Source organism: Vigna angularis, chromosome 6, assembly GCF_016808095.1.
Source record: "Vigna angularis cultivar LongXiaoDou No.4 chromosome 6, ASM1680809v1, whole genome shotgun sequence".
NCBI lineage: Eukaryota > Viridiplantae > Streptophyta > Magnoliopsida > Fabales > Fabaceae > Vigna > Vigna angularis.
Window position 1 is genome coordinate 3,453,162 of NC_068975.1, and position 23,175 is coordinate 3,476,336.

The 23,175-nt window shown below is 34.3% G+C and overlaps 1 protein-coding gene across 1 annotated transcript; it reads left to right on the top strand.

Annotated features, from left to right (window-relative positions):
* Positions 1 to 8,155: 8,155 nt before the first annotated feature.
* LOC108343313 (DEAD-box ATP-dependent RNA helicase 28) lies at positions 8,156 to 21,057 on the top strand. Its single transcript, XM_017581512.2, has 19 exons — positions 8,156 to 8,528; positions 9,457 to 9,636; positions 9,868 to 9,936; positions 10,038 to 10,144; positions 10,695 to 10,773; positions 11,395 to 11,568; positions 11,693 to 11,841; positions 12,220 to 12,315; positions 16,935 to 17,037; positions 17,223 to 17,285; positions 17,504 to 17,565; positions 17,728 to 17,824; positions 18,287 to 18,405; positions 18,509 to 18,551; positions 18,780 to 18,881; positions 19,621 to 19,722; positions 19,847 to 19,933; positions 20,039 to 20,313; positions 20,595 to 21,057. The coding sequence occupies exons 1-19, from the start codon at positions 8,193 to 8,195 to the stop codon at positions 20,608 to 20,610; spliced, it is 2,259 nt and encodes a 752-aa protein (XP_017437001.1). The 5' UTR covers positions 8,156 to 8,192; the 3' UTR covers positions 20,611 to 21,057.
* The last annotated feature ends 2,118 nt before the right edge of the window (positions 21,058 to 23,175 follow it).

Below are 23,175 nucleotides of genomic sequence, written 5' to 3' on the forward strand. Positions count from 1 at the left end.
TTATTTATTGTATAATTTGTAAGACATATGTAATGTAAATAATAAAAAATGTAAAATATGCCACTAAAACAATATAAAATATTAAATTTTCAAAACTAATAATAAATATTATTGAGTAACAGCTACTTGAATCCATCCCTTCCATTGAATCCATGGTGACTACTATTATTCTTTATTGTTTATCATTACAGTAAAACAATTTCCAAAAATTTAAATTAGTCTATTTTAAAGCTTGAAATTGGAAGAAAATAAAATAAAAACTAAATAACATCTAGCAAAAATTGGTTAAAAACTTGAAATTTATGACTAAAACCCATTTAAGTGGTTTTTTTTTTGGGGGGTTTGAGGTACAAGAATAAAAAATTGTGATGACAAAAAATATCAATGATCGATTAATTTTTTGAATAAAGATCAAGAATCTATACAAAAGTAATATCTTAGACATCAATAACAGATAGATAACAGAGTGGGTGAGAAAGAAAAGAATATTGCATTATTAACAAATTTCAACTAACATTCAATGATCACAGATATTAATCATATTGTTTAACTAACCAATTGCAATTAAAAATTATTGTTAGTTACTGGCATAGTTTTCAACACCAAAACGAAAAAAAAAAAAGAGAATGTTAATCTCAATTTCTTTTGGTTTGTAAATTGAATTTGGTAAACCATGTCGTGTGATTCTAAATTACGGGTGGCTTATGCACAAATGTCAAATAGACGTGCAGACGAAAACATAAGTACTATGAATTGAGTATATGTTAGCATTATTTTAAATTTAAAATAAATATTATAGCATTTTCAATTTCTATTTTTAAGGAACATAAAGTGGTCCATTAAACGTAAAGTTCATTTATTTTGAAACCTGTGATGACCCGACTTTATATAAGGGAAGGGGTTACTGTCAGTTTTGATCACTAAGCCTACTTCTCTATTCAGAAAAATACACCATCGAGTTTGAGTGAGTTAAGGTTTAAAAAACAAAGCTGTTTGTGTTTAGATTTACAAAATTGCAATGACAGAAGGTACGCACCTTGTTCTTTCATTTTTTTTCTTCCGCTGTTTTTGATCTGAATGTGTTACTGTGATGTTAATATAACATGTTTAGGTCAACTTCTAATTTTATCATATTTAATATTTAAGAAAATAAATTACTTTTGTAATCATATTATTGATTTGAAATATAGAATAATTAGCCTACATATTAGATGGGAAAAGTGAGAAATAGAGATTGAGAAGAAAAAAATTTTAAAAATGAACAATGATGAAAAAATAAAAGTGATTATGCAAGGAGACCGTCCTATTTTGTTTCGTCTTGTATTTTGTCGTCTTAAATTGGGCTGGAGAGAAGTTTTCCTATATAAGACTTCTGACTTAATAGGTTTAACTCATTTCACATAAATATGAAATTGCAGGTCAATAAATAATCCACATAAATTACAAAACATATAAATCTTTTTTGTAATTTTTTATTTATAAATTTGAGTATCTAATAGGATTTTATTTCTAAGTATAAGAATTAAAAAAAAATAAGACTCCAACGATTTACTATTTATTACAAGTAAATAAAAAAATACTATAAAAAGATATTAAAACATATTTTCTTTCTCCGTCTACTTTATCTTCATTATTTATCATAAAAACACATTCCATCATTCATCTCTTCTCCATTTATTTTCTTCTTCACAATCACTCTAAATCACCAAAATAAAGACCAAACTCCCTCCATTAGAACCCATACACTAACTACTTATTCTAGACATTACACTCATTACTTAGACGCTCCCATTTTTTCCTTCAACTGAAACCAACACTCCATCTCTTGTTTTTCTCTTGTTAGAAAGATGAACACTTGTTTTAAAAAAAGAGTTTTGATGATGATGACTCATGGAGAAGTGTTGAAGATTTAAAGAATGTTTGGATTCAAGAGATACATTGAAGACTTAAGAATTTAGTTGTTGAAGTCTTGTAATTTAGTACATCAAGAGTCAATAGGCACAACCCAAGCAGTAGAGCACTCAAGGAAAGTTTTAATTTTCATAAAAACCTTTGTGATAATCAATTATCACTATTGAAAATCGATTATGCCTCGAAGCAAATTCAAGAATTTTTTTATCTTATTATTAATCAAGAATTTCGTATATATCTAGACCGACCCTCACAAATTACAAAAACTAATTTGTTAATAATTAATCGAATTGAGGTTATAACATCATCATTAGCTGGAATTGAAATATCAACGAGGTCTGGGTCACTATTTTTATCAATTAAACAAATTGTTGTAATTGATTATCATAATGAGAAAATAATTTTTGAAATAGTTTATGGAATAATCGATTATCACTTATGATAATCAATTATCAATGGTAGTTGTTGATAAACTCTTTAGTTTTCTAATCTAATTTTCAAAATAAGGGTATATATATATATATATATATATATATATATATATATATATATATATATATATATATATATATATATATATATATATATATTACCTAAACCTAATTTCTAAAGAACTTTTCACTAAGAGGTTTAAGATTTATGTGCTAGAGAAACTCTCAATTTTTGTGAAAAAGGGTGCTTTGAAAAACCTGGTGTGGATAAAACGAGAACTTTCACTGAATATGTCTAAGTGATTGAGTCTTGTTGTTGTTGCTAGGAAAGTTGTTCATCATTTATGTGTAAAAGGAGGTGTTGTTCATCCTTTGTGTGTCAAAAGAGGTGTTGTTAATCTCTTTGCTTTCTAACCTTAACTCAATTCTCTATTATTGTAAGTTTTAATTATTTTTTAGTGATTAGTTAATCCCTCTTTAGAGAGATTAACAACTCAACGTAAGATCTTTTGATTTGAACTAGTATAAAGTTGTCGGTGGAAGCTTTTCTTTCCCTACTCTTTTTAACTTTGTTGTTCTTGTTTAAAAGTAAACTAACTTTCTTATAAAATTATTTATAAAAATAGAAAAATTTTAAAAGATAAGTTTTTACTAAGTAAACCAATTCACCCCCTATTGGTTTTTGTCTACACACGAACCTTTTGTTGCGTGATTCTAACACATCTTGCCAAAAGACTGGTCCAATTAGAACCAGATTCAACATAACCCCTGTCATTGTTTGAAATCCAAAATGACCATATGAATCTACTTGCCCCTTCCCCTTTAGAAAGAATCACAAATTTGTGTTACAATTTAGAAAATGATACCTTTGAAGTATCATACATGCATTCCTTTCTCCCTTTAGCATCGAAACAAAAACCATTAAATAGAAAAAATATAAATGATGTGCAATTTGAGGTAGGAGCAATAAATGGGTTCCCCTCCACCATTGTTCACACAAAAAAAAGGAGAAAAGAAGGGGCATACAATGGTGCTACAATAGTGAAATAGTGTTGCAACATGTCTTTAATTTGTGTCCCTGCCACATGTACAAAACGAGTGATTAAAAATGTCCAATAACAGAGGGGTGACATAACATGCCATTTGCCACGTTTAAAAAAAGTTAACGTCCTTAGGCATTAAGGATTGAGTTGATGCATGTCTTAAGTATAATGACCTAGTAGATCAAATTTTGAAAGAGTAACTAAAACAAAAATTATATTATAGTTTAGAAAATTAAACATAATTAATCCTAAATATAGTATTGATAAAATAATAAATAATAAATATTTAATCATATTTAATGTAGAAATCATGTTATATATTTCGATCTCAAGTCCGTTGAGTGACATAGTTAAGATCAATAACTACATTTAATGTATTTTTCGCTTTAGAGTTATGGAATTTCGTCATAGTTTTGTCTTTAAAAGACGTCTCAAAGGTTCGAAGTAGGAAGGAATATTTAAATTGCGCTTGACCTCAATTCGAGAGTGATGTAAACTTATGGATTGATTTGTTTTTGCATAAATAGTGGGTCCTACTGGTTGGTTTCTACTTAAAGTTATAATGCTAAGCTAAATAAAAAGCAAAAACAACATACTCTAGTACACTAAACACTTACATCTTCCAAAACCTCTCCTATTTCAACCACTGACCATGCCTCAACAATGTTATCATATAAAAGTCACGTCACACCATGTCCAACTCACTTCTTGTAGAATTGCAACCGGACTCAACAAACTCGATATCAAGAATGGCGATGACATTCTCCTTCTCTCAAATTTTCCCAAGTTCGTCTTCGCATTCCTCAACTTCTCCATTCGTTGCGCCACCATCACCGCAATTAATCACCCAGGTAGAGGCGGTCAAGTAAGTCATGATGTCCAACGCCAAACTCATCATACGGAGAACAAACGAGGAGGACTTTCCTAACGCTTAAAGGATATGGATGCATTGTTGTATTCTTTAGGAATAACGAGACTTCAGAAAAAGTGATGTTAATGCATGAGAGGATGGCTACGAGCGTGGAACAACAAGTCGACCAAGAAAACCCTAATCAATATATACGCAACAAAGTGATGTTTTGATGTGGCGTAAATGTCGTTGGTGGCCTGGATGAGCTTTAAGACAATGAAAGTGAGAAAATACGACAAAGATGTCATTGCAATAAAGAAAATCCAATCTCCTTGATTAATGACCAAGCAACGTGAGCTAAGTAGAATTTTGAAAAGGGAAGACTCTATATTGAAAAAGAAACTTTCTGATTCGAAGTGCAACTCAACAATCATGAAATATTTGTTCCACCATGGAAAGCAAACCCAATCCAAGAACTCCTAGTATACTTGAGATAAAAGGGAGCATAGGCATTGAAGAATGTCATGTCGATGGATATCAAAATGAAACCTACGCCAATTGTGGGAATACTAACAAAACAGTTGAAGACACATGTTTTGTTGATTCCAACCATCATATTGTGGATTCCAACCAACATAGCAAAGTAAAGAAACTTAGTGCCAAAATTGTGAAATCAATGATTGAACAATAATAGATAAGAAACTTCATCGAGCCCAAATTTCAGCTCTTGCTTATGACAATAATCTTAAATGAAAAGTTATCTTAGAACTATTTCAAAAGTGTTAAGAGTAACACATAAGATTGAATGAAAATTCATTTAAGAGTCCATGTCATGACTAAGGTTGTTTCATCAAATAAAAAACATGGATTTCTATGAGGAAATTTGTAAAAAGAAGGTTTAAGGAAAATTTTGGTTAGGAAAGATAAGATTATTAAGTTTGTTTATTATGATTTCTCTCTCTTTCATAGGAGTCTACTTAATAAACCTTCAATAATATTTATCTCTAGAAAGATTTTATGCACCACATAGCTAACCATTTGGGTGGTACCATTATCAACTTATATCGGGACAAATTGGTTCGACCTTCGACCTACGTCAAAATGGTTTGACCTTCAACCTACACAAAATCAACATGATCTTCGACCTACATTGGATCGTCTTGACTCGCCTTGACTTATGAGTCAAGATGACTCGTCTCGACCTTCGTCCCAAGATGACTCGTCTTGACCTTCATCCTGAGTTATATAGTCTCAACCTTCGACCCGAGCCAGTTTAGCTTGACCTTTGGCCTTTGGTCTTTGTTGAATCAACGTAACCTTTAGACGTGATTGACTCAACTCGTTCTTTGTCTTGAGTCGAATTGACTTGATCTTTGGTCCAAGTTGAATCTACTTGACCTTTGACTATATTGAATCAGTTCAACCTTCGACTTGAACCAACTCGTCCTGTCCTTTGTCCTGATTGACATGTTTTCTTGACCTTTAGCTTAAGTCGACTTGTTTTGACCTTTAACTCGAGTCAATTCCTCTTAAATTTTCCTTTGGGCCGAATTGATTCAACTTTCAACCTCAGCCGACTTGAGAGTTTGAATTGACTCAAGTAAATCTTCAGTTCGAGCCAATTCAACTTAGCCTTTAGCCCGGGCCAACTCAACTTAATCTTTAAGTAAAGGTGAAAGAGTAAAATTTCAATTTTCTTATATCTTTTAAGATATTTGTAATTCTTTTATTTTATTTATTATACCTTACAAGTTTTCTTAAATTTGTTTAAAATACTTTATTCAAACAAGTGATATTTTACTATACAAAATTAAAAATTCTTCAAATAAATAGATCAACTTTCTAAATTACCTTGTTTAAACACAATGCTATACTTTTAAATTAAAAAAATAAATTCAGTGACGTATTTAACAAACGAGTATATTAATACCTTGTTAATTGCATACGATGAAAATATAATTCCTCGTTCCCAAATACTCGAAGATAAAAATCGTAACTAACAATTAAATTTATAAGTTTACTCCATTTTTGAAAATTCAAAAGTTATATTTAGGTTTAAACCCTCGGATGATCCTCGCATTTGTATAAAAATCTCAAGTGGGTACTCATATTTTCAATTGTCTCAATTGGATCCATATATTTGCAAAATGTCTCAATTGGGTCCAAATATTTGAAAAATTAAGCCATTTAAACCCTATCCGTTAAATTTTCACAGACGGCGTTAAAATGTGATGACGTGGTGCACGCTGATGTAAAAATGTTTTATTACGTGGATTTTTTTAAAATTAAGAGTTTTTGACGTGTTAAAATTTATTCCTCCAACCAATCATTGCCGCGACCGCAAGACCAGCCTGCTCGCGAACCCGATCTGCACACTTTTCATCCTGGAGAACTTTTTCCAACAAGGAGAATAGCTTGAGTTTGAGAACCAAGTCTTGCAACTCGCGGTTAAATCCCTGCGAGATTCGATCCCGGGCTACCAACGTCGTCCATCGCAACCCCATGGCTGCTCCTCTTGCATAACCACCAACAATCATCAAGAACCAGAACTGCAAGAATTAGAAAATCCTAACGGAAGATTTCTAAAGTAGAAATCTCAAAACGCTGCAATCGCGAAAAGAAGATCTCCAAAACTCAAAACGCTGCAATCGCAGAGTGAATCCATAAAGCCCAGTTGCAAGATAACAAATTTAGCACAAAAATAAACCCCAAATTTTCAAATTTCATAACCCTAAAATGCCAAAACGGAAGATTCACTCCGTTGCCGCGTCGGTCTCCCTTACAACGCTTCGCCACTACCTTCACCAGTCATCATAGTTCGCACCCAACCTGTCCACCTTCGCGGTTGCTTTGAGGGTCGTCACAAGAGCCTCCATGAGACCGTGAAAAGCCGTCATCGTAGTACACACTGCCACGAAGAGAACGACACGCCTTTACCGCGCCATCGTCGCTTTCTCGCCGACATTGTAGTGCCATCGATGATCCCTCCATGTTGGTTGCCCGCGAGAAATTGGGAAGAAAGAAGCTGGAGTTTTGAATCCTCATGGAAACGGCACCGCTGCAGGACGCCCTCGTCGTGCCTCGCCGCCAACGTTGAGTCTACCGTAGTAAAGAAAAAGAGCAAAGGCTTCAAGCTTCTAGATTTCGCAAGATGAAGAGGAAAGAAAATGGAGGATACTAAGGCTCACGAGAAAGGAAACCCAAGGTTGGGAGAAAAATTTTGCTTAGATATTAAAATGTAGGGCTTGATCAAGGTTTTTCATCCTAATGTATCCAATTAGGATTTTGAATAAAAAAAATATTATTTATTAAAAGAAGGAAATTAAGAGGGCATTATAATTCTACTTTTTTTTAATTTATTAAATTCCATGTCATCATTGCAGCATATTTTTTTTAATAAAATATCCACCTCACTATATCCACCTCAACACATTTAACGCTGTTTGTGAAAACTTAACGAACATGACTTAATTGGCTTAATTTTTCAAATATTTGGACCCAATTGAGACATTTTGCAAATATATGGATCCAATTGAGACAATTGAAAATATGAGGACCCACTTGAGATTCTCATACAGATAAATACGAGGACCATCCGAAGATTTAAACCTTATATTTATTATGTTTAAATTAATAATTTTACCATTGCAAAAAAAAATTCTCAAAATTTAAAATTTACTTAAAAATTTTGTTTTATAATAATATATTTTAGTATTTCAAAATAGTTAAATGTTAATTTTAGATTGTGATTTGTAAACTTTGAAATAGACCCTCCAAGTATTTTATGTAAATTTGTAAGGATTTTAAAAGGCTATTTAGGTGACTTCACTTCACAGCAATGGGTTGAAAAATGTTTGATCTGACCCGGCCCATTATCGCTCTTTTGCATAGTTTAAATTACAACTACACAATGCAGAACCCTTCTAAAAACCTGCGGCAAAAACAAACCAAACAACCATGTCGCCCAGCTTCGTCTTCGAACCTCCCAGCGACGAAGAAATCGAACACTCCGAACGAGAAGAGGAAGAAGAAGACGAAGAAGAACCAGAGGAAGCTGAGTCAGGATCAGATTCTGACTCAGAAGAAGAGGAACGGCACAAAGAAGCGCGGGTTTCGAAGAAGAAAACGCAGTCTCCATGGGACTTCGCCAAATACACGGAATCAGTGGCCGAGGAACACGCTCGCAGGAGCACAACCTCCGTGGACGAGAAAATCTCCAAAGCTCTCCGACAACGTTCCACGCCGCTCGTTGCGGAGCTTGACCACAGCTCCGAGTCTGAACTTGATGAACAAGTAATTATTGGGTTTTCTTTGTTTGCGTGTGTGTGCATTGGTGTACCCTTCTGGGTTTTTACTCTTACACGATGAGAAAAAGTGTTTTTTTTTGTTGGGGAGGATTGACCAGAAGTGCTTCACTGTTTCAGAAGTTGGTTTTGTTTGGGATTGAAAACGAATTATTGGGTTTTCGTTTTTTATGTGTGTGTGCATTCGTATACTCTTCTGGTTTTTACACGATAAGAAAAAATGTTTTTCTTTTTGTTGGGGAGGATTGTGAAGAAGTGCTTAACTGTTTCAGAAGTTAGTTTTATTTGGGATTGGGAACTAATTATTGGGTTTTCGTTTTTTTTTCCGTGGCCGTATACCTTCTGCATACACTATTGAAATTTTTGGTTATTGGGGAGGATTACATAAGTGTTTCTCTGTTTTCAGAAGATGGTTTTATTTAGGATTTGGATGTTTTCTATATGCTTCAAACGCTGTTTTTTATTTTTGTTGTTCTTTTTGGGCAAATTGAGGAAGGGGTCTGTCGGGTTTGTTCCAGTCCCAGGGGTTGAAAAATACTGCTTGTTTGTTTAAAAAACTTGATTATTTAGTTATTGAGTTTCTTTAGGAAGATCGTATAATGAGTGCTCATTTGTTTCAATAGTAGTGCTAGCAAAATGCATTGCAACACACTCCTGATGTGCTCTGTTATTGGTTAAAATTTATTGGAAGCTATAAGATCATGAATGGAGGCTTATTGAAGTAGTGAAACTTGTGTGGAAATTTTTGTTTTCTAATATATTTCAGCTAATAATACTGTGCTTTGAAACGGGTATTAGAGACAGTGTTGCTAGCATTTCTCTTGTTTCAGAATTTGCTCTCTGACCAAACGATATGCAATAGTGCTCATTTGTATCAAGAATTGATTTTTTTTTTTAAATTTGTTGCTTTTGGTTAGGAAGATTATAAACCGGATGAAGAAGACGAAGAGGAGGGTTATGGTGGTGATAGCAAGTCCTTTTTTGCTCCTTCTGATGGAACCTCTTTCCATGCCGATTCCTTCCTGCAGCTTAATTTGTCTCGTCCTTTGCTCCGGGCTTGTGAGGCCCTGGGGTATGCTAAACCAACGCCAATTCAGGTTTTTATTTTTGGCTTTGTTGATTTTTATGTTAATTCTTAGCATTTATGGTTGCTTAATTAAATGCTATTTAGGATAGATTACCTTCAATATCTTGCCTTGCTTTATCTTTTGAGTCTTAGCACTGGAATTAGTTGTGTGACTTCATGACGTGTTCTATCTTCATGCTATTTAGGACGCCTGTGCAGACAATTTTACTTTGTTTTTGGGCGTTTTGAATTTTGATGACAGGCAGCATGTATTCCATTGGCACTGTCTGGTCGTGATATATGTGGGAGTGCCATTACTGGGTCAGGGAAGGTATTCTATCTGTTACTTTTCTTCGGGTGTTTGTAAATTTGTGATATCTTGCTTCAGTGTTCCATATATTGTTCATATCATGCTCATGTGTTTCCATGCAGACAGCTGCATTTGCACTACCTACGCTAGAGAGGTTGTTGTTCCGTCCAAAACGCATGCGTGCAATAAGGGTCCTCATTCTTACTCCAACCAGAGAATTGGCCGTCCAGTAAGTGTTACAATTGTACTGATTTTTACTTTAGGATTTTGTTTATTTTGTAAAAGTATTCCAAATATAGTCTAGGAGAGCGCCTATGGATACTAAAATGTAGTATGAATGTGCTTTTCTTTTCTTTGACCATGTATGATGTGGGCTGACTAGTATATAGGCTTTGCATACTCGTTCTTCATTGTCACTTGCACAAAAGCTGGAATTAAAGTGGTTCATTGGGTATATAGATGGTTCAGTTCATGGTTGCATTGGATGCATTGGATGGATATAATTTTTGAAACATTTATTGCTTTTTTAATGCATTTAAATTAATGCATCAAATTCAGATCAGGCACCTTTTAAATCAATGATTTGTATATGAATATATAAAATATAATATACATACATATATATATATATATATATATATTGTATTCATATATTTAATTCTGAAAATTAAGCACATCAAGCAGAAAAGGCTGTAGATTAAATTTTGAGAGTACTCTTTTTATGGTGATTCATGCTATTTGCTTTCCAAATATACTTATTTCTAATTTTTCTTTGACAGGGTTCACAGTATGATAGAAAAGCTTGCTCAGTTTACTGATATAAGGTGTTGCCTGGTTGTTGGGGGTCTGTCAACAAAGGTTTGATCACTATTTCAATTTCCTGACAGCTTAATTTGCAAGATTTTTCTGGCGGTTCAGAATAGATTTATGTGCCTTTTGTGATGCTTTCAGTTTGCAGTCAGCTGTTATCGTATTGTCCACGAGAATTGTTTTCTTTTGCCTTCTGTCTCTTATAAAACCTGATAAATTTTGGGTTTTATACAGTACATTTCCTGTCTGTTTGACAGTTGATACATAAAAATCAATTGAGTTTGAAGGCATTAATTTTCTTTCATACTATCAATGAATCTAAATTTGACATGTTTGACACTGTATATGATATGATATCTATTTGTAGACGATATGAATTGATTTAAGAAAGAATTTTGTAAAAGTAACCTTTTCTGATGACTAATTAGATTAGTGAGCCTTTGAAGAAATTCCAAACTAATAAACTAAGAGAATATGACGGATTGTATTCAATAAACTAAAACCATTGGTTTCTTCATAATCAGTGGTCTGTCTCATTTTTTTTTTCCAAATTTTAAATAATTGTGGCTTTTATAGCTATAAAATTTTTCTACTTTTGTCTAGTTGATTGGGGACAAAGATTGTCTCCTTTGCTATTTGTGGTTTACAAGCGGTATTTTGCCATCCTAGGTGCAAGAGGTTGCTTTGAGATCAATGCCAGACATTGTTGTGGCTACTCCAGGACGCATGATTGACCATTTACGCAATGCCATGTCTGTTGATTTGGATGATCTTGCTGTTCTCATCCTTGATGAGGCAGATCGTCTTTTGGAGCTTGGATTTAATGCTGAAATTCAAGAACTTGTGAGTTTTAGTGTCCTTTTAATACAAGAACCATTACACTTAAAAATATGCTGTATAAATTTTCCTGATATCAATTTTTAAAATAAAAAGTGTTAAAAATGTGTGTTTGTTTAATGTTAAACAGGTTCGCTTGTGCCCCAAAAAAAGGCAGACTATGTTGTTTTCAGCAACAATGACTGAGGAGGTTGATGAACTTATTAAGCTTTCCCTGTCAAAGCCCTTGCGCCTTTCTGCTGACCCATCTACAAAACGGCCTGCAACCTTGACTGAGGAGTAATTTCTTTGTCTCATTATTATTTCTAATCTCATAATCACTTATCTCTACTTCTGTTCTGTATGCTTTGATGATAGTCGGCTGTATGTCGTATTGTAGTGATCAATAAAAGGTTATTGTGGAAGAAAAATCAATAAGTAATACTTCTTCAATGTTCTTTTGTTGTAAGCAAGTCTTTTAATGGAATGGACATTGAATGGTTTTATTTTTTGAACTTTAAAAGCATATGAAGGAGAGCATCTTTCATGCTTGTTTAGAGTATATTTTAATCCATAGAAGTTACTTGTACGAAACTATTATTTAAAACATGGGTTCACAAGGTTTTGGCATCAATTAAAATCTTTCAAGCTTTGTTAATTATTTTTTTTCTATTCCAGAGTTGTTAGAATACGAAGAATGCGTGAAGTAAACCAGGAGGCTGTTCTTCTTGCAATGTGCTCAAAAACTTTTACCTCCAAAGTCATCATCTTCAGGTTTCATTTATCATTTCCTATGCTTATTCATGTAGGATTTGATTCTATATCATGAACTGGTTATGGATTCTCATATATTGTCATCATATGAAACTGATTGGCGACAAGTAGGAGGTTGATTTTACTACAACTCCAGTGTCATACTATTACTCCTCTAATCTATGTTGGTCTTCACTTGCACTGCTTTATAAGTGTTAAAACACTAAGACATTTTATTCATATATGAAAAGTGTAAGTTACAAGGTTATGGTATTCTATATATATATATATATATAGAATACCATGACAGAACACAATTACACAATATAACCCACTTCTCAAGTTGGGTACACACACAAACAACATCAAACAACAACATAAACATAATACATTTTAACACTCCCCCTCAAGCTGGAGCATATAAATCATATGCACCAAGCTTGGAACATATAAACTGAATCCTAGGCCCTCTTAAAGACTTCGTAAAAATATCTGCAAATTGTTCATTAGAATTGACAAATTCTGTAATGAGATCCTTGGACAATAACTTCTCTCTGATGAAATGACAATCAATTTCTATATGTTTTGTTCTCTCATGGAACACTGGATTGGAGGCAATGTGAAGAGCTGCTTGGTTATCACAATACAACTTCATAGGCTTGTTTTCACAGAATTTTAATTCTTGAAGGAGTTGTTTGATCCATATAAGTTCACATGTAGCTATGGCCATAGATCGGTATTCAGCTTCTGCACTAGATCGAGCAACAACACTTTGTTTCTTGCTTTTCCATGATACAAGGTTCCCTCCAAGGAGTACACAATATCCTGTAGTAGATCTTCGATCATTCGGACAACCAGCCCAATCTGCATCACAATATCCTTCTAACTCAGTACTTCCCTTGTTCTCATACAATAGTCCATGACCTGGATTCCCTTTTACATATCTAAGGATGCGGACCACGGCATTCCAATGATCAATATGAGGATTTTGCATAAATTGGCTCACAACTCCCACTGGATAAGAAAGATCAGGTCTTGTTATGGTGAGATATATCAGTTTTCCAACCAACCTTCTGTATCTTTCTGGATCTGAGAAAGGTTCACCATGGTCTTTCATTAACTTTTTATTTGAGTCCATAGGACTATCAATGGGCTTGCAATCTGTCAGACCTGTTTCCTCCAAAATATCCAGGGCATATTTTCTTTGTGAAATGATGACTCCTTCTTTTGATTGTGCCACTTCAATACCAAGGAAATATTTCAACCGACCTAAGTCTTTGGTTTGAAAGTGGTTGAACAAATGATCCTTTAATTGAGCAATTCTTGCAACATCATTTCCTGTAATTACAATATCATCAACATAAACCATTAGATAAACACATTTATCAGGAGTAGAATGCCCATAAAACACTGAATGATCTGCTTCACATCGTTTTAATCCGAATTGTTGCACAACATGGCTAAATTTACCAAACCAAGCTCGAGGTGATTGTTTCAAACCGTAGAGTGAACGACGTAATTTACAAACTAACTTAGACTCCCCCTGAGCAACACAACTAAATCCAGGAGGTTGCTCCATGTATATCTCCTCTTCCAGATCACCATGAAGAAATGCATTTTTAATATCCAATTGGTGAAGTGGCCATTGTCTAATGGCAGCCATGGCAAGAAATAGACGAACACTACTGATTTTGGCCACCGGAGAAAAAGTATCACAATAGTCGAGACCATAAACCTGAGTATATCCCTTTGCGACTAGACGAGCTTTAAGACGATCAATGGCACCAGTAGGACCAACTTTAATAGCATATACCCATCTGCATCCCACGGGTTTCTTATCAGGAGGAAGAGGTACAAGGTCCCAAGTGCCACTTTTGTCAAGTGCCTGCATTTCATCAATCATGGCTTGTCGCCATCCAGGGTGATCAAGTGCCTCACGAACATTATTAGGAACTTTGATGTTAGAAAGGGAGGAAACAAAGGAGAAATATGTAGGAGACAGACGATGGTAACTTAAAAAATTATAAACAGGATAAGGATTTCGAGTAGATCGAATACCTTTTCGAAGAGCAATAGGCCAAGCCTGATTTGAGTCAAGAGAGGACGAAGAGGATGAAGGATCCATGGTCTGAGAATCTGATGGAGAAGGAGTTGAGTCTCGAGGATCTTCAGGCACGGAGGAAGGTGGTTCAACAATATCTTGTGCATTCTGAGTTTGAGCTAAAGATGGAGAAGCGGGAATGACCAAGGGATCACATAATGGTATAGGAAGCATCTCTTCAACAGATGAAGGATACTCCTTGGAAGACAAGAAGAAGGGTGTATCCTCAAAAAAGGTGACATCAGAAGACATATAATACCTTCTTGTGGAGGGAGAATAACATCTATATCCTTTCTGAATGCGAGAATATCCCAAAAAGACACATTTAATAGACTTGGGAGAAAGTTTATCAAGACCAGGAGAAACATTATGGACAAAACATGTACACCCAAATACACGTGGGGGAATATGATACAGGGCGTCATTTGGAAAAATAACAGAATGAGGAACTTTATTCTCAAGAGAGGAAGACGGCATCCTATTGATTTGAAAACAGGCAGTGAGGATTGCATCCCCCCAATGATGAACAGGAACATTAGTATTTAACATCAGAGAACGTGCTGTTTCAATAAGATGTCTATTCTTTCTCTCAGCTATGCCATTTTGTTGTGGAGTGTGAGGACATGTTGACTGATGTAAAATTCCTTTGGAAGATAAAAATGAAGAAAATGCAGCAGAAAAATATTCCTTAGCATTATCACTTCTGAGAATTTTAATTGTCTTTCCAAATTGATTTTGAATTTCATTAACAAAGGACATAAAAATGGCTAAAAGTTCAGATCTCTCTTTCATAAGATAAACCCACGTACATCGAGAAAATTCATCAATGAAGGTTACAAAATAGTTAAAACCAAAGGAAGTAACCCGACTCGGTCCCCAAATATCAGAGTGAATGGTAGAAAAAATAGACTTACATCGTGTCTCAGATTTCTTTGGATAAGAAGATCTAACATGTTTTCCTAACTGACAAGACTCACAATCTAAGACAGGAATGTGTTTAAGACTTGGAACCATCAACTTCAGCTTAGACAAATTTGGGTGACCCAAACGATCATGTAAAATTTTAGGAGATGAAGTTGAAATGCAAGAAACAAGAGAGGTAGGTTTTAGGAAATACAATCCTCCTGACTCATATCCTTCTCCAATTCGACGACCCGTACCATGTTCCTGTATGACAAAGGAAGTAGCAGTAAATGTTATAGAACAATTTAATGAACGTGTCAATTGACTCACGGACATTAAGTTATAAGGACAATGAGGAATATACAAAACAGAATTTAAGTTCAGTGAGGGAGATAAAGACACTTTGCCGATTCCTTGAGATGTCAATTTGGATCCATTGGCAATAGTAACTAACTGAGGAACTTTTTGAGAGGTAATGGAGGAAAACAAACGAGTGTTACCAGACAAATGATTTGAGGCACCTGAATCAAGAATCCATGAACCTTGAGATTCCGCAGATTGTGAGATACGTGCACTTGACATACTTGGCACTAAAGGAAACTGACAATGGCCAGTGGATTTCTCAAACTTGTATCTCAAAAATTCTTGATACTCTTCATTTGAACATTGCACATACCCACTTCGACTACTATGGCATCCTCCATTAGCTCCGTTCCTTGAAGTGGCAGATAAGGAGAAATTAGTTTTAGTAGACGATGTCATTCTAGATTTGTGAGTAGGATCCAAAAAGAAACAAGGTCTTATGACTATGGGAAATCAGAATCCCTCTTCAACCATACTAAGAAATGAAGCTCTCCAATGTGAAATTTAAGAGAGAAAACCCTAGGTGCAAACAACAACTACCAAACCAGCGAAGCAAGGGGCCAAAACACGCTGAGGAAGCTACGAAAAACTGTCTGCAATGGCACAGTGTCGACCCAGTACAGAGAAGGCTGCGCGTGAGGAACACGCGCCGGAGAGTCGCCGGAAACAGGCGGCGCGTGAGGACCACGCGCCGGGAACTTGCTGGAGATATGTGGCGCGTGGCGGCGCGTGAAGATGAGTCTGCTCTTGACTCCGACGATGTTGGCCGTCGCTCGAGAAGACGGTCCAGATCCGCTGGTCACCGGTCAAAACCGTGACGGTGGCCGGACGGTGGCCGGCGTAGATCGGAGAGAAGCTGCGCGTGGAGGAGCGTGTGGAGGTTTCTGAGGAAGCGGCCACCAGGGTTGGGTCGCGCTTCACTAGGCGAACCTAACCCTCAACTTTGCCTGACAAACGGCGGCGGCGTACGGCGGCGGACGGCGGCGGCGGCGACGGTGATAGCATCGGCGGCGGCGGAAACTGGCGGCGACAGCAGTGGCACACTGGGTCTGGCTCTTGATACCATGTTAAAACACTAAGACATTTTATTCATATATGAAAAGTGTAAGTTACAAGGTTATGGTATTCTATATATATATATATATAGAATACCATGACAGAACACAATTACACAATATAACCCACTTCTCAAGTTGGGTACACACACAAACAACATCAAACAACAACATAAACATAATACATTTTAACAATAAGTATTCTTTCCTTTGTGCAGTGGAACAAAGCAAGCAGCACATAGATTAAAGATTATATTTGGATTAGCTGGCATAAAAGCTGCTGAGCTTCATGGAAATCTTACTCAAGCCCAGCGTCTGGAAGTATGTTGTTAATAATTGATGGGTGTATTATTTGTATTTTTTTCTATTTGGTTTATTTTGTAGTTATGTTGCTATCACATTTTTTGGATACTAAACTTGATTTCATTTGGGTTTCATGTTTTTTTTTCCTGTTGAAATTAGTTGTGATTGTGACAAGATTTACTCCCTTCTGATTGTCTATTCAGGCTTTGGAACAGTTTAGGAAGCAGCAAGTGGATTTTTTGGTTGCAACAGATGTGGCTGCTCGTGTACGACTCTATTCTTGACGTTTCCTTCTTCTTTATCCTCTTTGAATATTATTTTATTAATTGTATTGTTAAATCAAACACCCCTTTTGATCTCGTAAAACTGTGGTCACTCAAGGTGATCCTACAATTATTAAATATGTGGTTTTTCTAGCATTTTCTTTTGGCATTTTGGAATTTGGATATAAATATGACACTGTTGCCTATGCTTTTATTTGTAGGGCCTTGACATTATTGGTGTTCAAACAGTTATCAACTTTGCATGTCCACGTGATCTTACTAGGTATAGTCTATGATATCCATCTTTTTGTTAACTGGTAACTTTGCTTGACGTGTTGCTGCTGTGCTGTATATATGAGTATATATTTATTGATCTCACCTTAAACAATATCTCATTCTCTCCTTGGTCATCCTGATAACTTAAATAATTCTTTTATCCCCAAAGCTATGTTCATCGTGTGGGTCGAACTGCAAGAGCTGGAAGAGAAGGATATGCTGTCACTTTTGTGACTGACAATGATCGATCACTTTTAAAAGCCATTGTGAGTATCGTTTTAAGAATTGCTCCATTTTTTTCATATTTTTTTTCCATACTTTTCCTTATTTTTAAGGTAAAAAAGGTTGCATGAGTTCATCTGGATTTTGGGTCCTCGTCCTTTTTAGTCATTTATACATATTCTGCCAATGTATGTTAATTATTTTTCCCAATTAGTTATTCAAGTTTGACATTTCATCGGAAAGTTTCTACACCAAATATTTTAATTACATAGTCTACATAGAAATATCCCATTCACTCTGTATGTACTAATTTTAGTTTTTATTTGGTCCGGATTATATATACCTTTACTATTAATCATTTCACTAAAATATGCCTGAAGAATACCAGATATTTTTATTGTTTTCCTATTAAGGGAGAGAATACACAAATGGAAAAAAAAATCTAGTTATGCTTTAAATGAGCCATTTATAATCAGTCCTGTAACTATTGATTTTCAATTAATTAGGCCAAGAGAGCCGGTTCAAAGTTGAAAAGCCGCATTGTTGCTGAGCAATCTATACTTAAGTGGTCTCATATTATTGAGCAAATGGAGGATCAAATTGATGAAGTACTTCGAGAAGAGAGGTGTTGATTGTATATTATTTTATTTAGTTTTTAAGGCTTCATTCTTTATCTTTCACTTCCATTTTACTAATATTTTACTGTATTTATATTTCTATTTATTCAGTGAAGAGAGAATTCTAAGGAAAGCTGAAATGGAGGCCACAAAGGTATTTACCAGTTATCTTGTTTTGCTTGCTTCCAATATTGGCATGCCTTGGATAACTAAAAATGTAATCATGTCTATGTCATTTCAGAGTAACATCGCTTAGAAAATTATATTATCTTAATTTTATTATGTTACAGTCCCTGACTTCGGAACCAGTATGATTATTTTCATTTTCTCATCATTAACATTTCCCCTTTACTAAAAGTATGCACTTATATGACATTGGCAGGCCGAAAACATGATTGAACATAAGGACGAGATCTTTTCCCGTCCCAAAAGAACATGGTTTGTCACAGAGAAGGAGAAAAAGCTTGCTGCCAAAGCAGCTAAGGTAGAATATCTTCTTATCTTCCTGAATAATATCTCAAATTAGTGGCATTAATTTACCATCTTACGATGGATTGATTGAGCGTTATACTTCAGAAGAAATCTCACTCCGTTCTTATAATATATTTATGCATGTCTGGATTAAAGCTTATTCAGAAGAAATCTCACTCCGTCTCCCATTTTCAGCTTCTTAAGGAAATCTTTTGGAAAATGGTTGTTGTTTCTTCTAAAATAATAGCTAAATCAAACATGCAATTAGTCTTATATTAACTAGTAATTACAATGATTCAATCCTAATTACACAAATATAGAAACCTTAATTAGTTCCTAAGATTGCCCCTAATTGATTCTATCATATACACGTATGCTTCATTTCAGTAAGTATCCAGCGATATATTTTAATGATTATTGTTGAGAATAGAGAAACTGGAAAGACATATAATGAGTTACATGTGTGTTACACACATGGAACAACAATAAGGACTATAATCAATTGTTAATACAGCGAAATATTTACCCAGATATTTTCCTATCTATTATGGTCGAATCATATCACATTTTCCTATTTAATGTAATCAAGTCATATTTTAGCAATTATAATGCACATGAACAACGGTGACTCTTTCCTTTATAATGCACGTGAACAAACTAATGACTGAATGGCAAGTTATTTTTGTTTAGATTTCTCTTTCTTGGGTGAAATATTTCCAATTGTTGATAAGAAATGCAATAATTATGATCAGGCATCCTCCCAAGAGAAGAACAAGAGTTCTGGGAAAGAGGTAATTAGCGCCGAACAAGCTGAAGACCTCAGAATGAAGGAAAAGAGGAAGCGAGAGCGAGAGGTAACAGAGTTTCCCAATTTTGTTATGCATGCAGTTTGTTTGTTTATATACATATAAAATGTAAGTGGGCTTGCATTTTTATGCATTGCTATGTATTTACTTGATGAATATGTCTTTGGTGTAGAAACATTTGCCTAGAAAGAAGCGCAGAAAGTTAGAAGCAGCTAGAGAGATGTTGGAGGATGAGGAGCAGGATGGTAACCAAGTAGAGGTATATGCACTCCTCCTTCCTATTAACATTCTTCATGCATGAAGGCTGAAATATACTCTTTGTTGTTCTTCTTGTTGCACTTAAAATAAATGCATGTGATTGCAGGCCAAGGGAACGAATAAAAAAGAAAAAGGTGGATTGTCACTTGTTGATCTTGCTTATCGACGGGCAAAAGCAGTGAAGGCTGTTAAGAAGGCAGTAGATTCTGGCAAGATTGTGAAGAAGAGTCAGAAGAAATCTAGTAATGTTCCAAGGAAAACTCCTTCAAGGACAGAAGAGATGAGGGATCTATTCCAGACTGACATGAAGGATAAAAAGCCAAAAAGAAGAGGTGTTGGAGGAGGAAAGAAGGTGAAGAGTTCATTCAAAAGCAAGTCAAGGTATTAATATTGTCTCTTTTCTGAAACCAGTAACTCTGAGCTTTTAAGCGTCCCTCAAATCATTGATCTCATCTTGATTCATTCTATTTGCTTCTAAAGTTTTTCATTGTTTTCATTTTCATTTTCTTTGGTTCATTATTTTTACAGTGAGTAGATATTTGTTTGCCCCTCTAGTTATAATTCTGTAGTTACTACATTGGTAACTTTATGCATGTCGATTTATTTTACACTAGTTTGTTCAATGCCAAAAAATGAACTCTCAATTCAAATTCCCTTTTCAGGTACAAGCGCAAGTAGTCTGTGAAGCTGATAATCCTTGTCATAAACTTGTGCATGGAAGGACCATAGAAACCTGCAATGTGTCCTTGTTACTAACCAGACACGTATTCAAATGCTTATAATACCAGATATCTACTCCCACCATTGGAGTTGTGAATTTCAACTGATGCATTTGGGTGGTCATGGTGAGTGGTGAGTGGTGTGTAACCTCTGTTGTGGGGGTTATGATAGCTGTAACTAATACTACCAGTACTGCTTTTTTGGTAATTGTATCACTAGCTTTTTGTTCTCATCCCAAAAGGACAGCATGATTTATTGCTGTCCAATTTTGTAAGACTAGCATCAGATTGAGTTTTAAATGTTGCCCATAGAATTATTTTTCAGAGAGCTCTTGAATTCTTTCTGCTGTACTTCTGTTAAGACACCATTTATGCAATACAATAGCATGTTGGGGTTGGATGATCATTTCATTGTAAATGCCAAAATTCTCCTGAGCTGCTTACTATTGACCCTCTGCTGTCAGTGGCTATTTTAAGGAAATTAAATCATAAAAGAAGAGGTTTAACAGTACTTCACTCTGAAAGAATTAAGTTGGATGTTAGACTCATGTTTATTATTTAAACACGATACTAATATAAAATAAAAAAAAAATGTAAAATTTTAATTTGGTAGAAAGTATATGTCTAAAACAAACAATCAGGATTTAATTCGTAATTTGACTTTATATTTGTGTTTTTGATTTGTTTTGATTTTTATATTTTTTTTATTCAATTGAGTTTTTTTAATTTTTAAAAATTAAATATAATTTCTTCTATTAAATTTACAATTGATATTAACCGTTGTTTGGAACATAGTTTAGTGTCACTTGTCAAAAATAGAAGATTTAGATTTTGATAAAGATTTTGAAAAAAAATAATAGAGGATTTAGATTTTGATATAAGATAAATTCAGTTTTGACACGTTCTAAATTATGTTAATATTAATTTAAAGAAAAAGATTATTTAAGTCAAAAATCGGGTAAAGAATAACAATTTATATTAAGAAAAGTACTGACAGTTGAAATAATCTTTTCACAGCTATTATATTAATTCAGTAATATGAATTAATCACTGATGAGTTAAATAAAATTGTTATACGTATATTAATATATCAATTTTCTTTATATAAGATTAAGTTTAGGCTCTTAAAGGATTTTTAACTATTTTCAGTAGTCGCTTAATCAGTTATTGATTGTTGCTCCCTCCACTATCACCGAATACTTTTTCAACCTCTCCACATTATTTTAATTTCAATTATATCCTTAGATTAAAAGTTTTTTACTTTTACCCTATTTTAAATAATTTAAAACCCTAATCCTTTTTTACTTTCTGCCCAGTACCCATGAAACTCTTTTCACCTTTTCCCATTTTCGTTTCACCTCCCATCTTCCTTTTCTTTCTTTTATGTTTTGTTTCTTCCCCGTTTTTCTTTTGGTTTGAAAGCTTTTATTGCCGCCGAGGGGTGGAGGAGCGTCGAAGAGCGTCCAGAGCTTCGAGGAGCGTCAAGGAGGAGCCTGGAGAGTTCCTTTGCAGCTTGTTTTCGTCTTCTTCAGGTTGGTTTTCTTCACCATTCTCTTCCTTTGTGTTAGATAGTTTAATTTAGGGTTTATTATTGTTTGTGTGCTTTGAATTTGTGCTGCTTTGTTGTAAGACCCATTTAAAAAAAAAAATAATAATAATTTATATTTGTTGTGGTTTTGAATAATTAATTATAGTGTGAAAAATGTATAGTGAAAGTTGTTTGACCCAAAATTATTGTGATAAGATGTCTTATTTCATTTTGTTGCATAATTAATAAATATTTATTGTTATATGATAATAATATGATGTTAAAATATTGAATATATGATTCTAATATTTTATTTTAATCTATTGTATAACTAGAGTATATATATCAATATTTTGTCAAGTTAGAATATACATCTAGTATATGAGTTTTCTATAGTAAAAATACTCATTATTTTGACTAATGAAAATATACCATATTAATTTTCTCTCTTCCATAATGAGACTTTATCTTTTTTTTTCCCATTCACTCATAATGCATTTCTTTTCACCTAACAACTTTGAAATGTTGACTCCACTCCAAACTTCTACCCAATGAAACCAAATAGGACAAACTTACAAAAGTAGAAATAATGGTGTGGTGATCATTAAGCATAGACTAAAGGGTAGTGGTTTCTTTGTGGTAGGAACCACCAAACACTAAGGTAGGCTGCTGATTTCAAGGTTAAATGCATGGTTTCTTACCTTAATAAAACTTAAGAACACAAACTAAAACTTAGGAGAGATTGTTGTTGGAAGTAAGCAAAGGAGGAAGCTTGAGATTTAAAGCACCAAGAGTTGGAAAATCTTCATTGGAAAAGAGGTAGGGGAGCTAATCCTTTCTTGATTATGATCATGAATATGAGTATGCATGTGTTAAAATTGGTAATGGTAGTTATATATTGACTTGTGTAAAATTTGGTTTTCAAGATTATAATTTCTCATTTTCGAGTTACTGTGGTGAAAAATTTCTATTAATTGTTTTCACCGTTGGATTTAG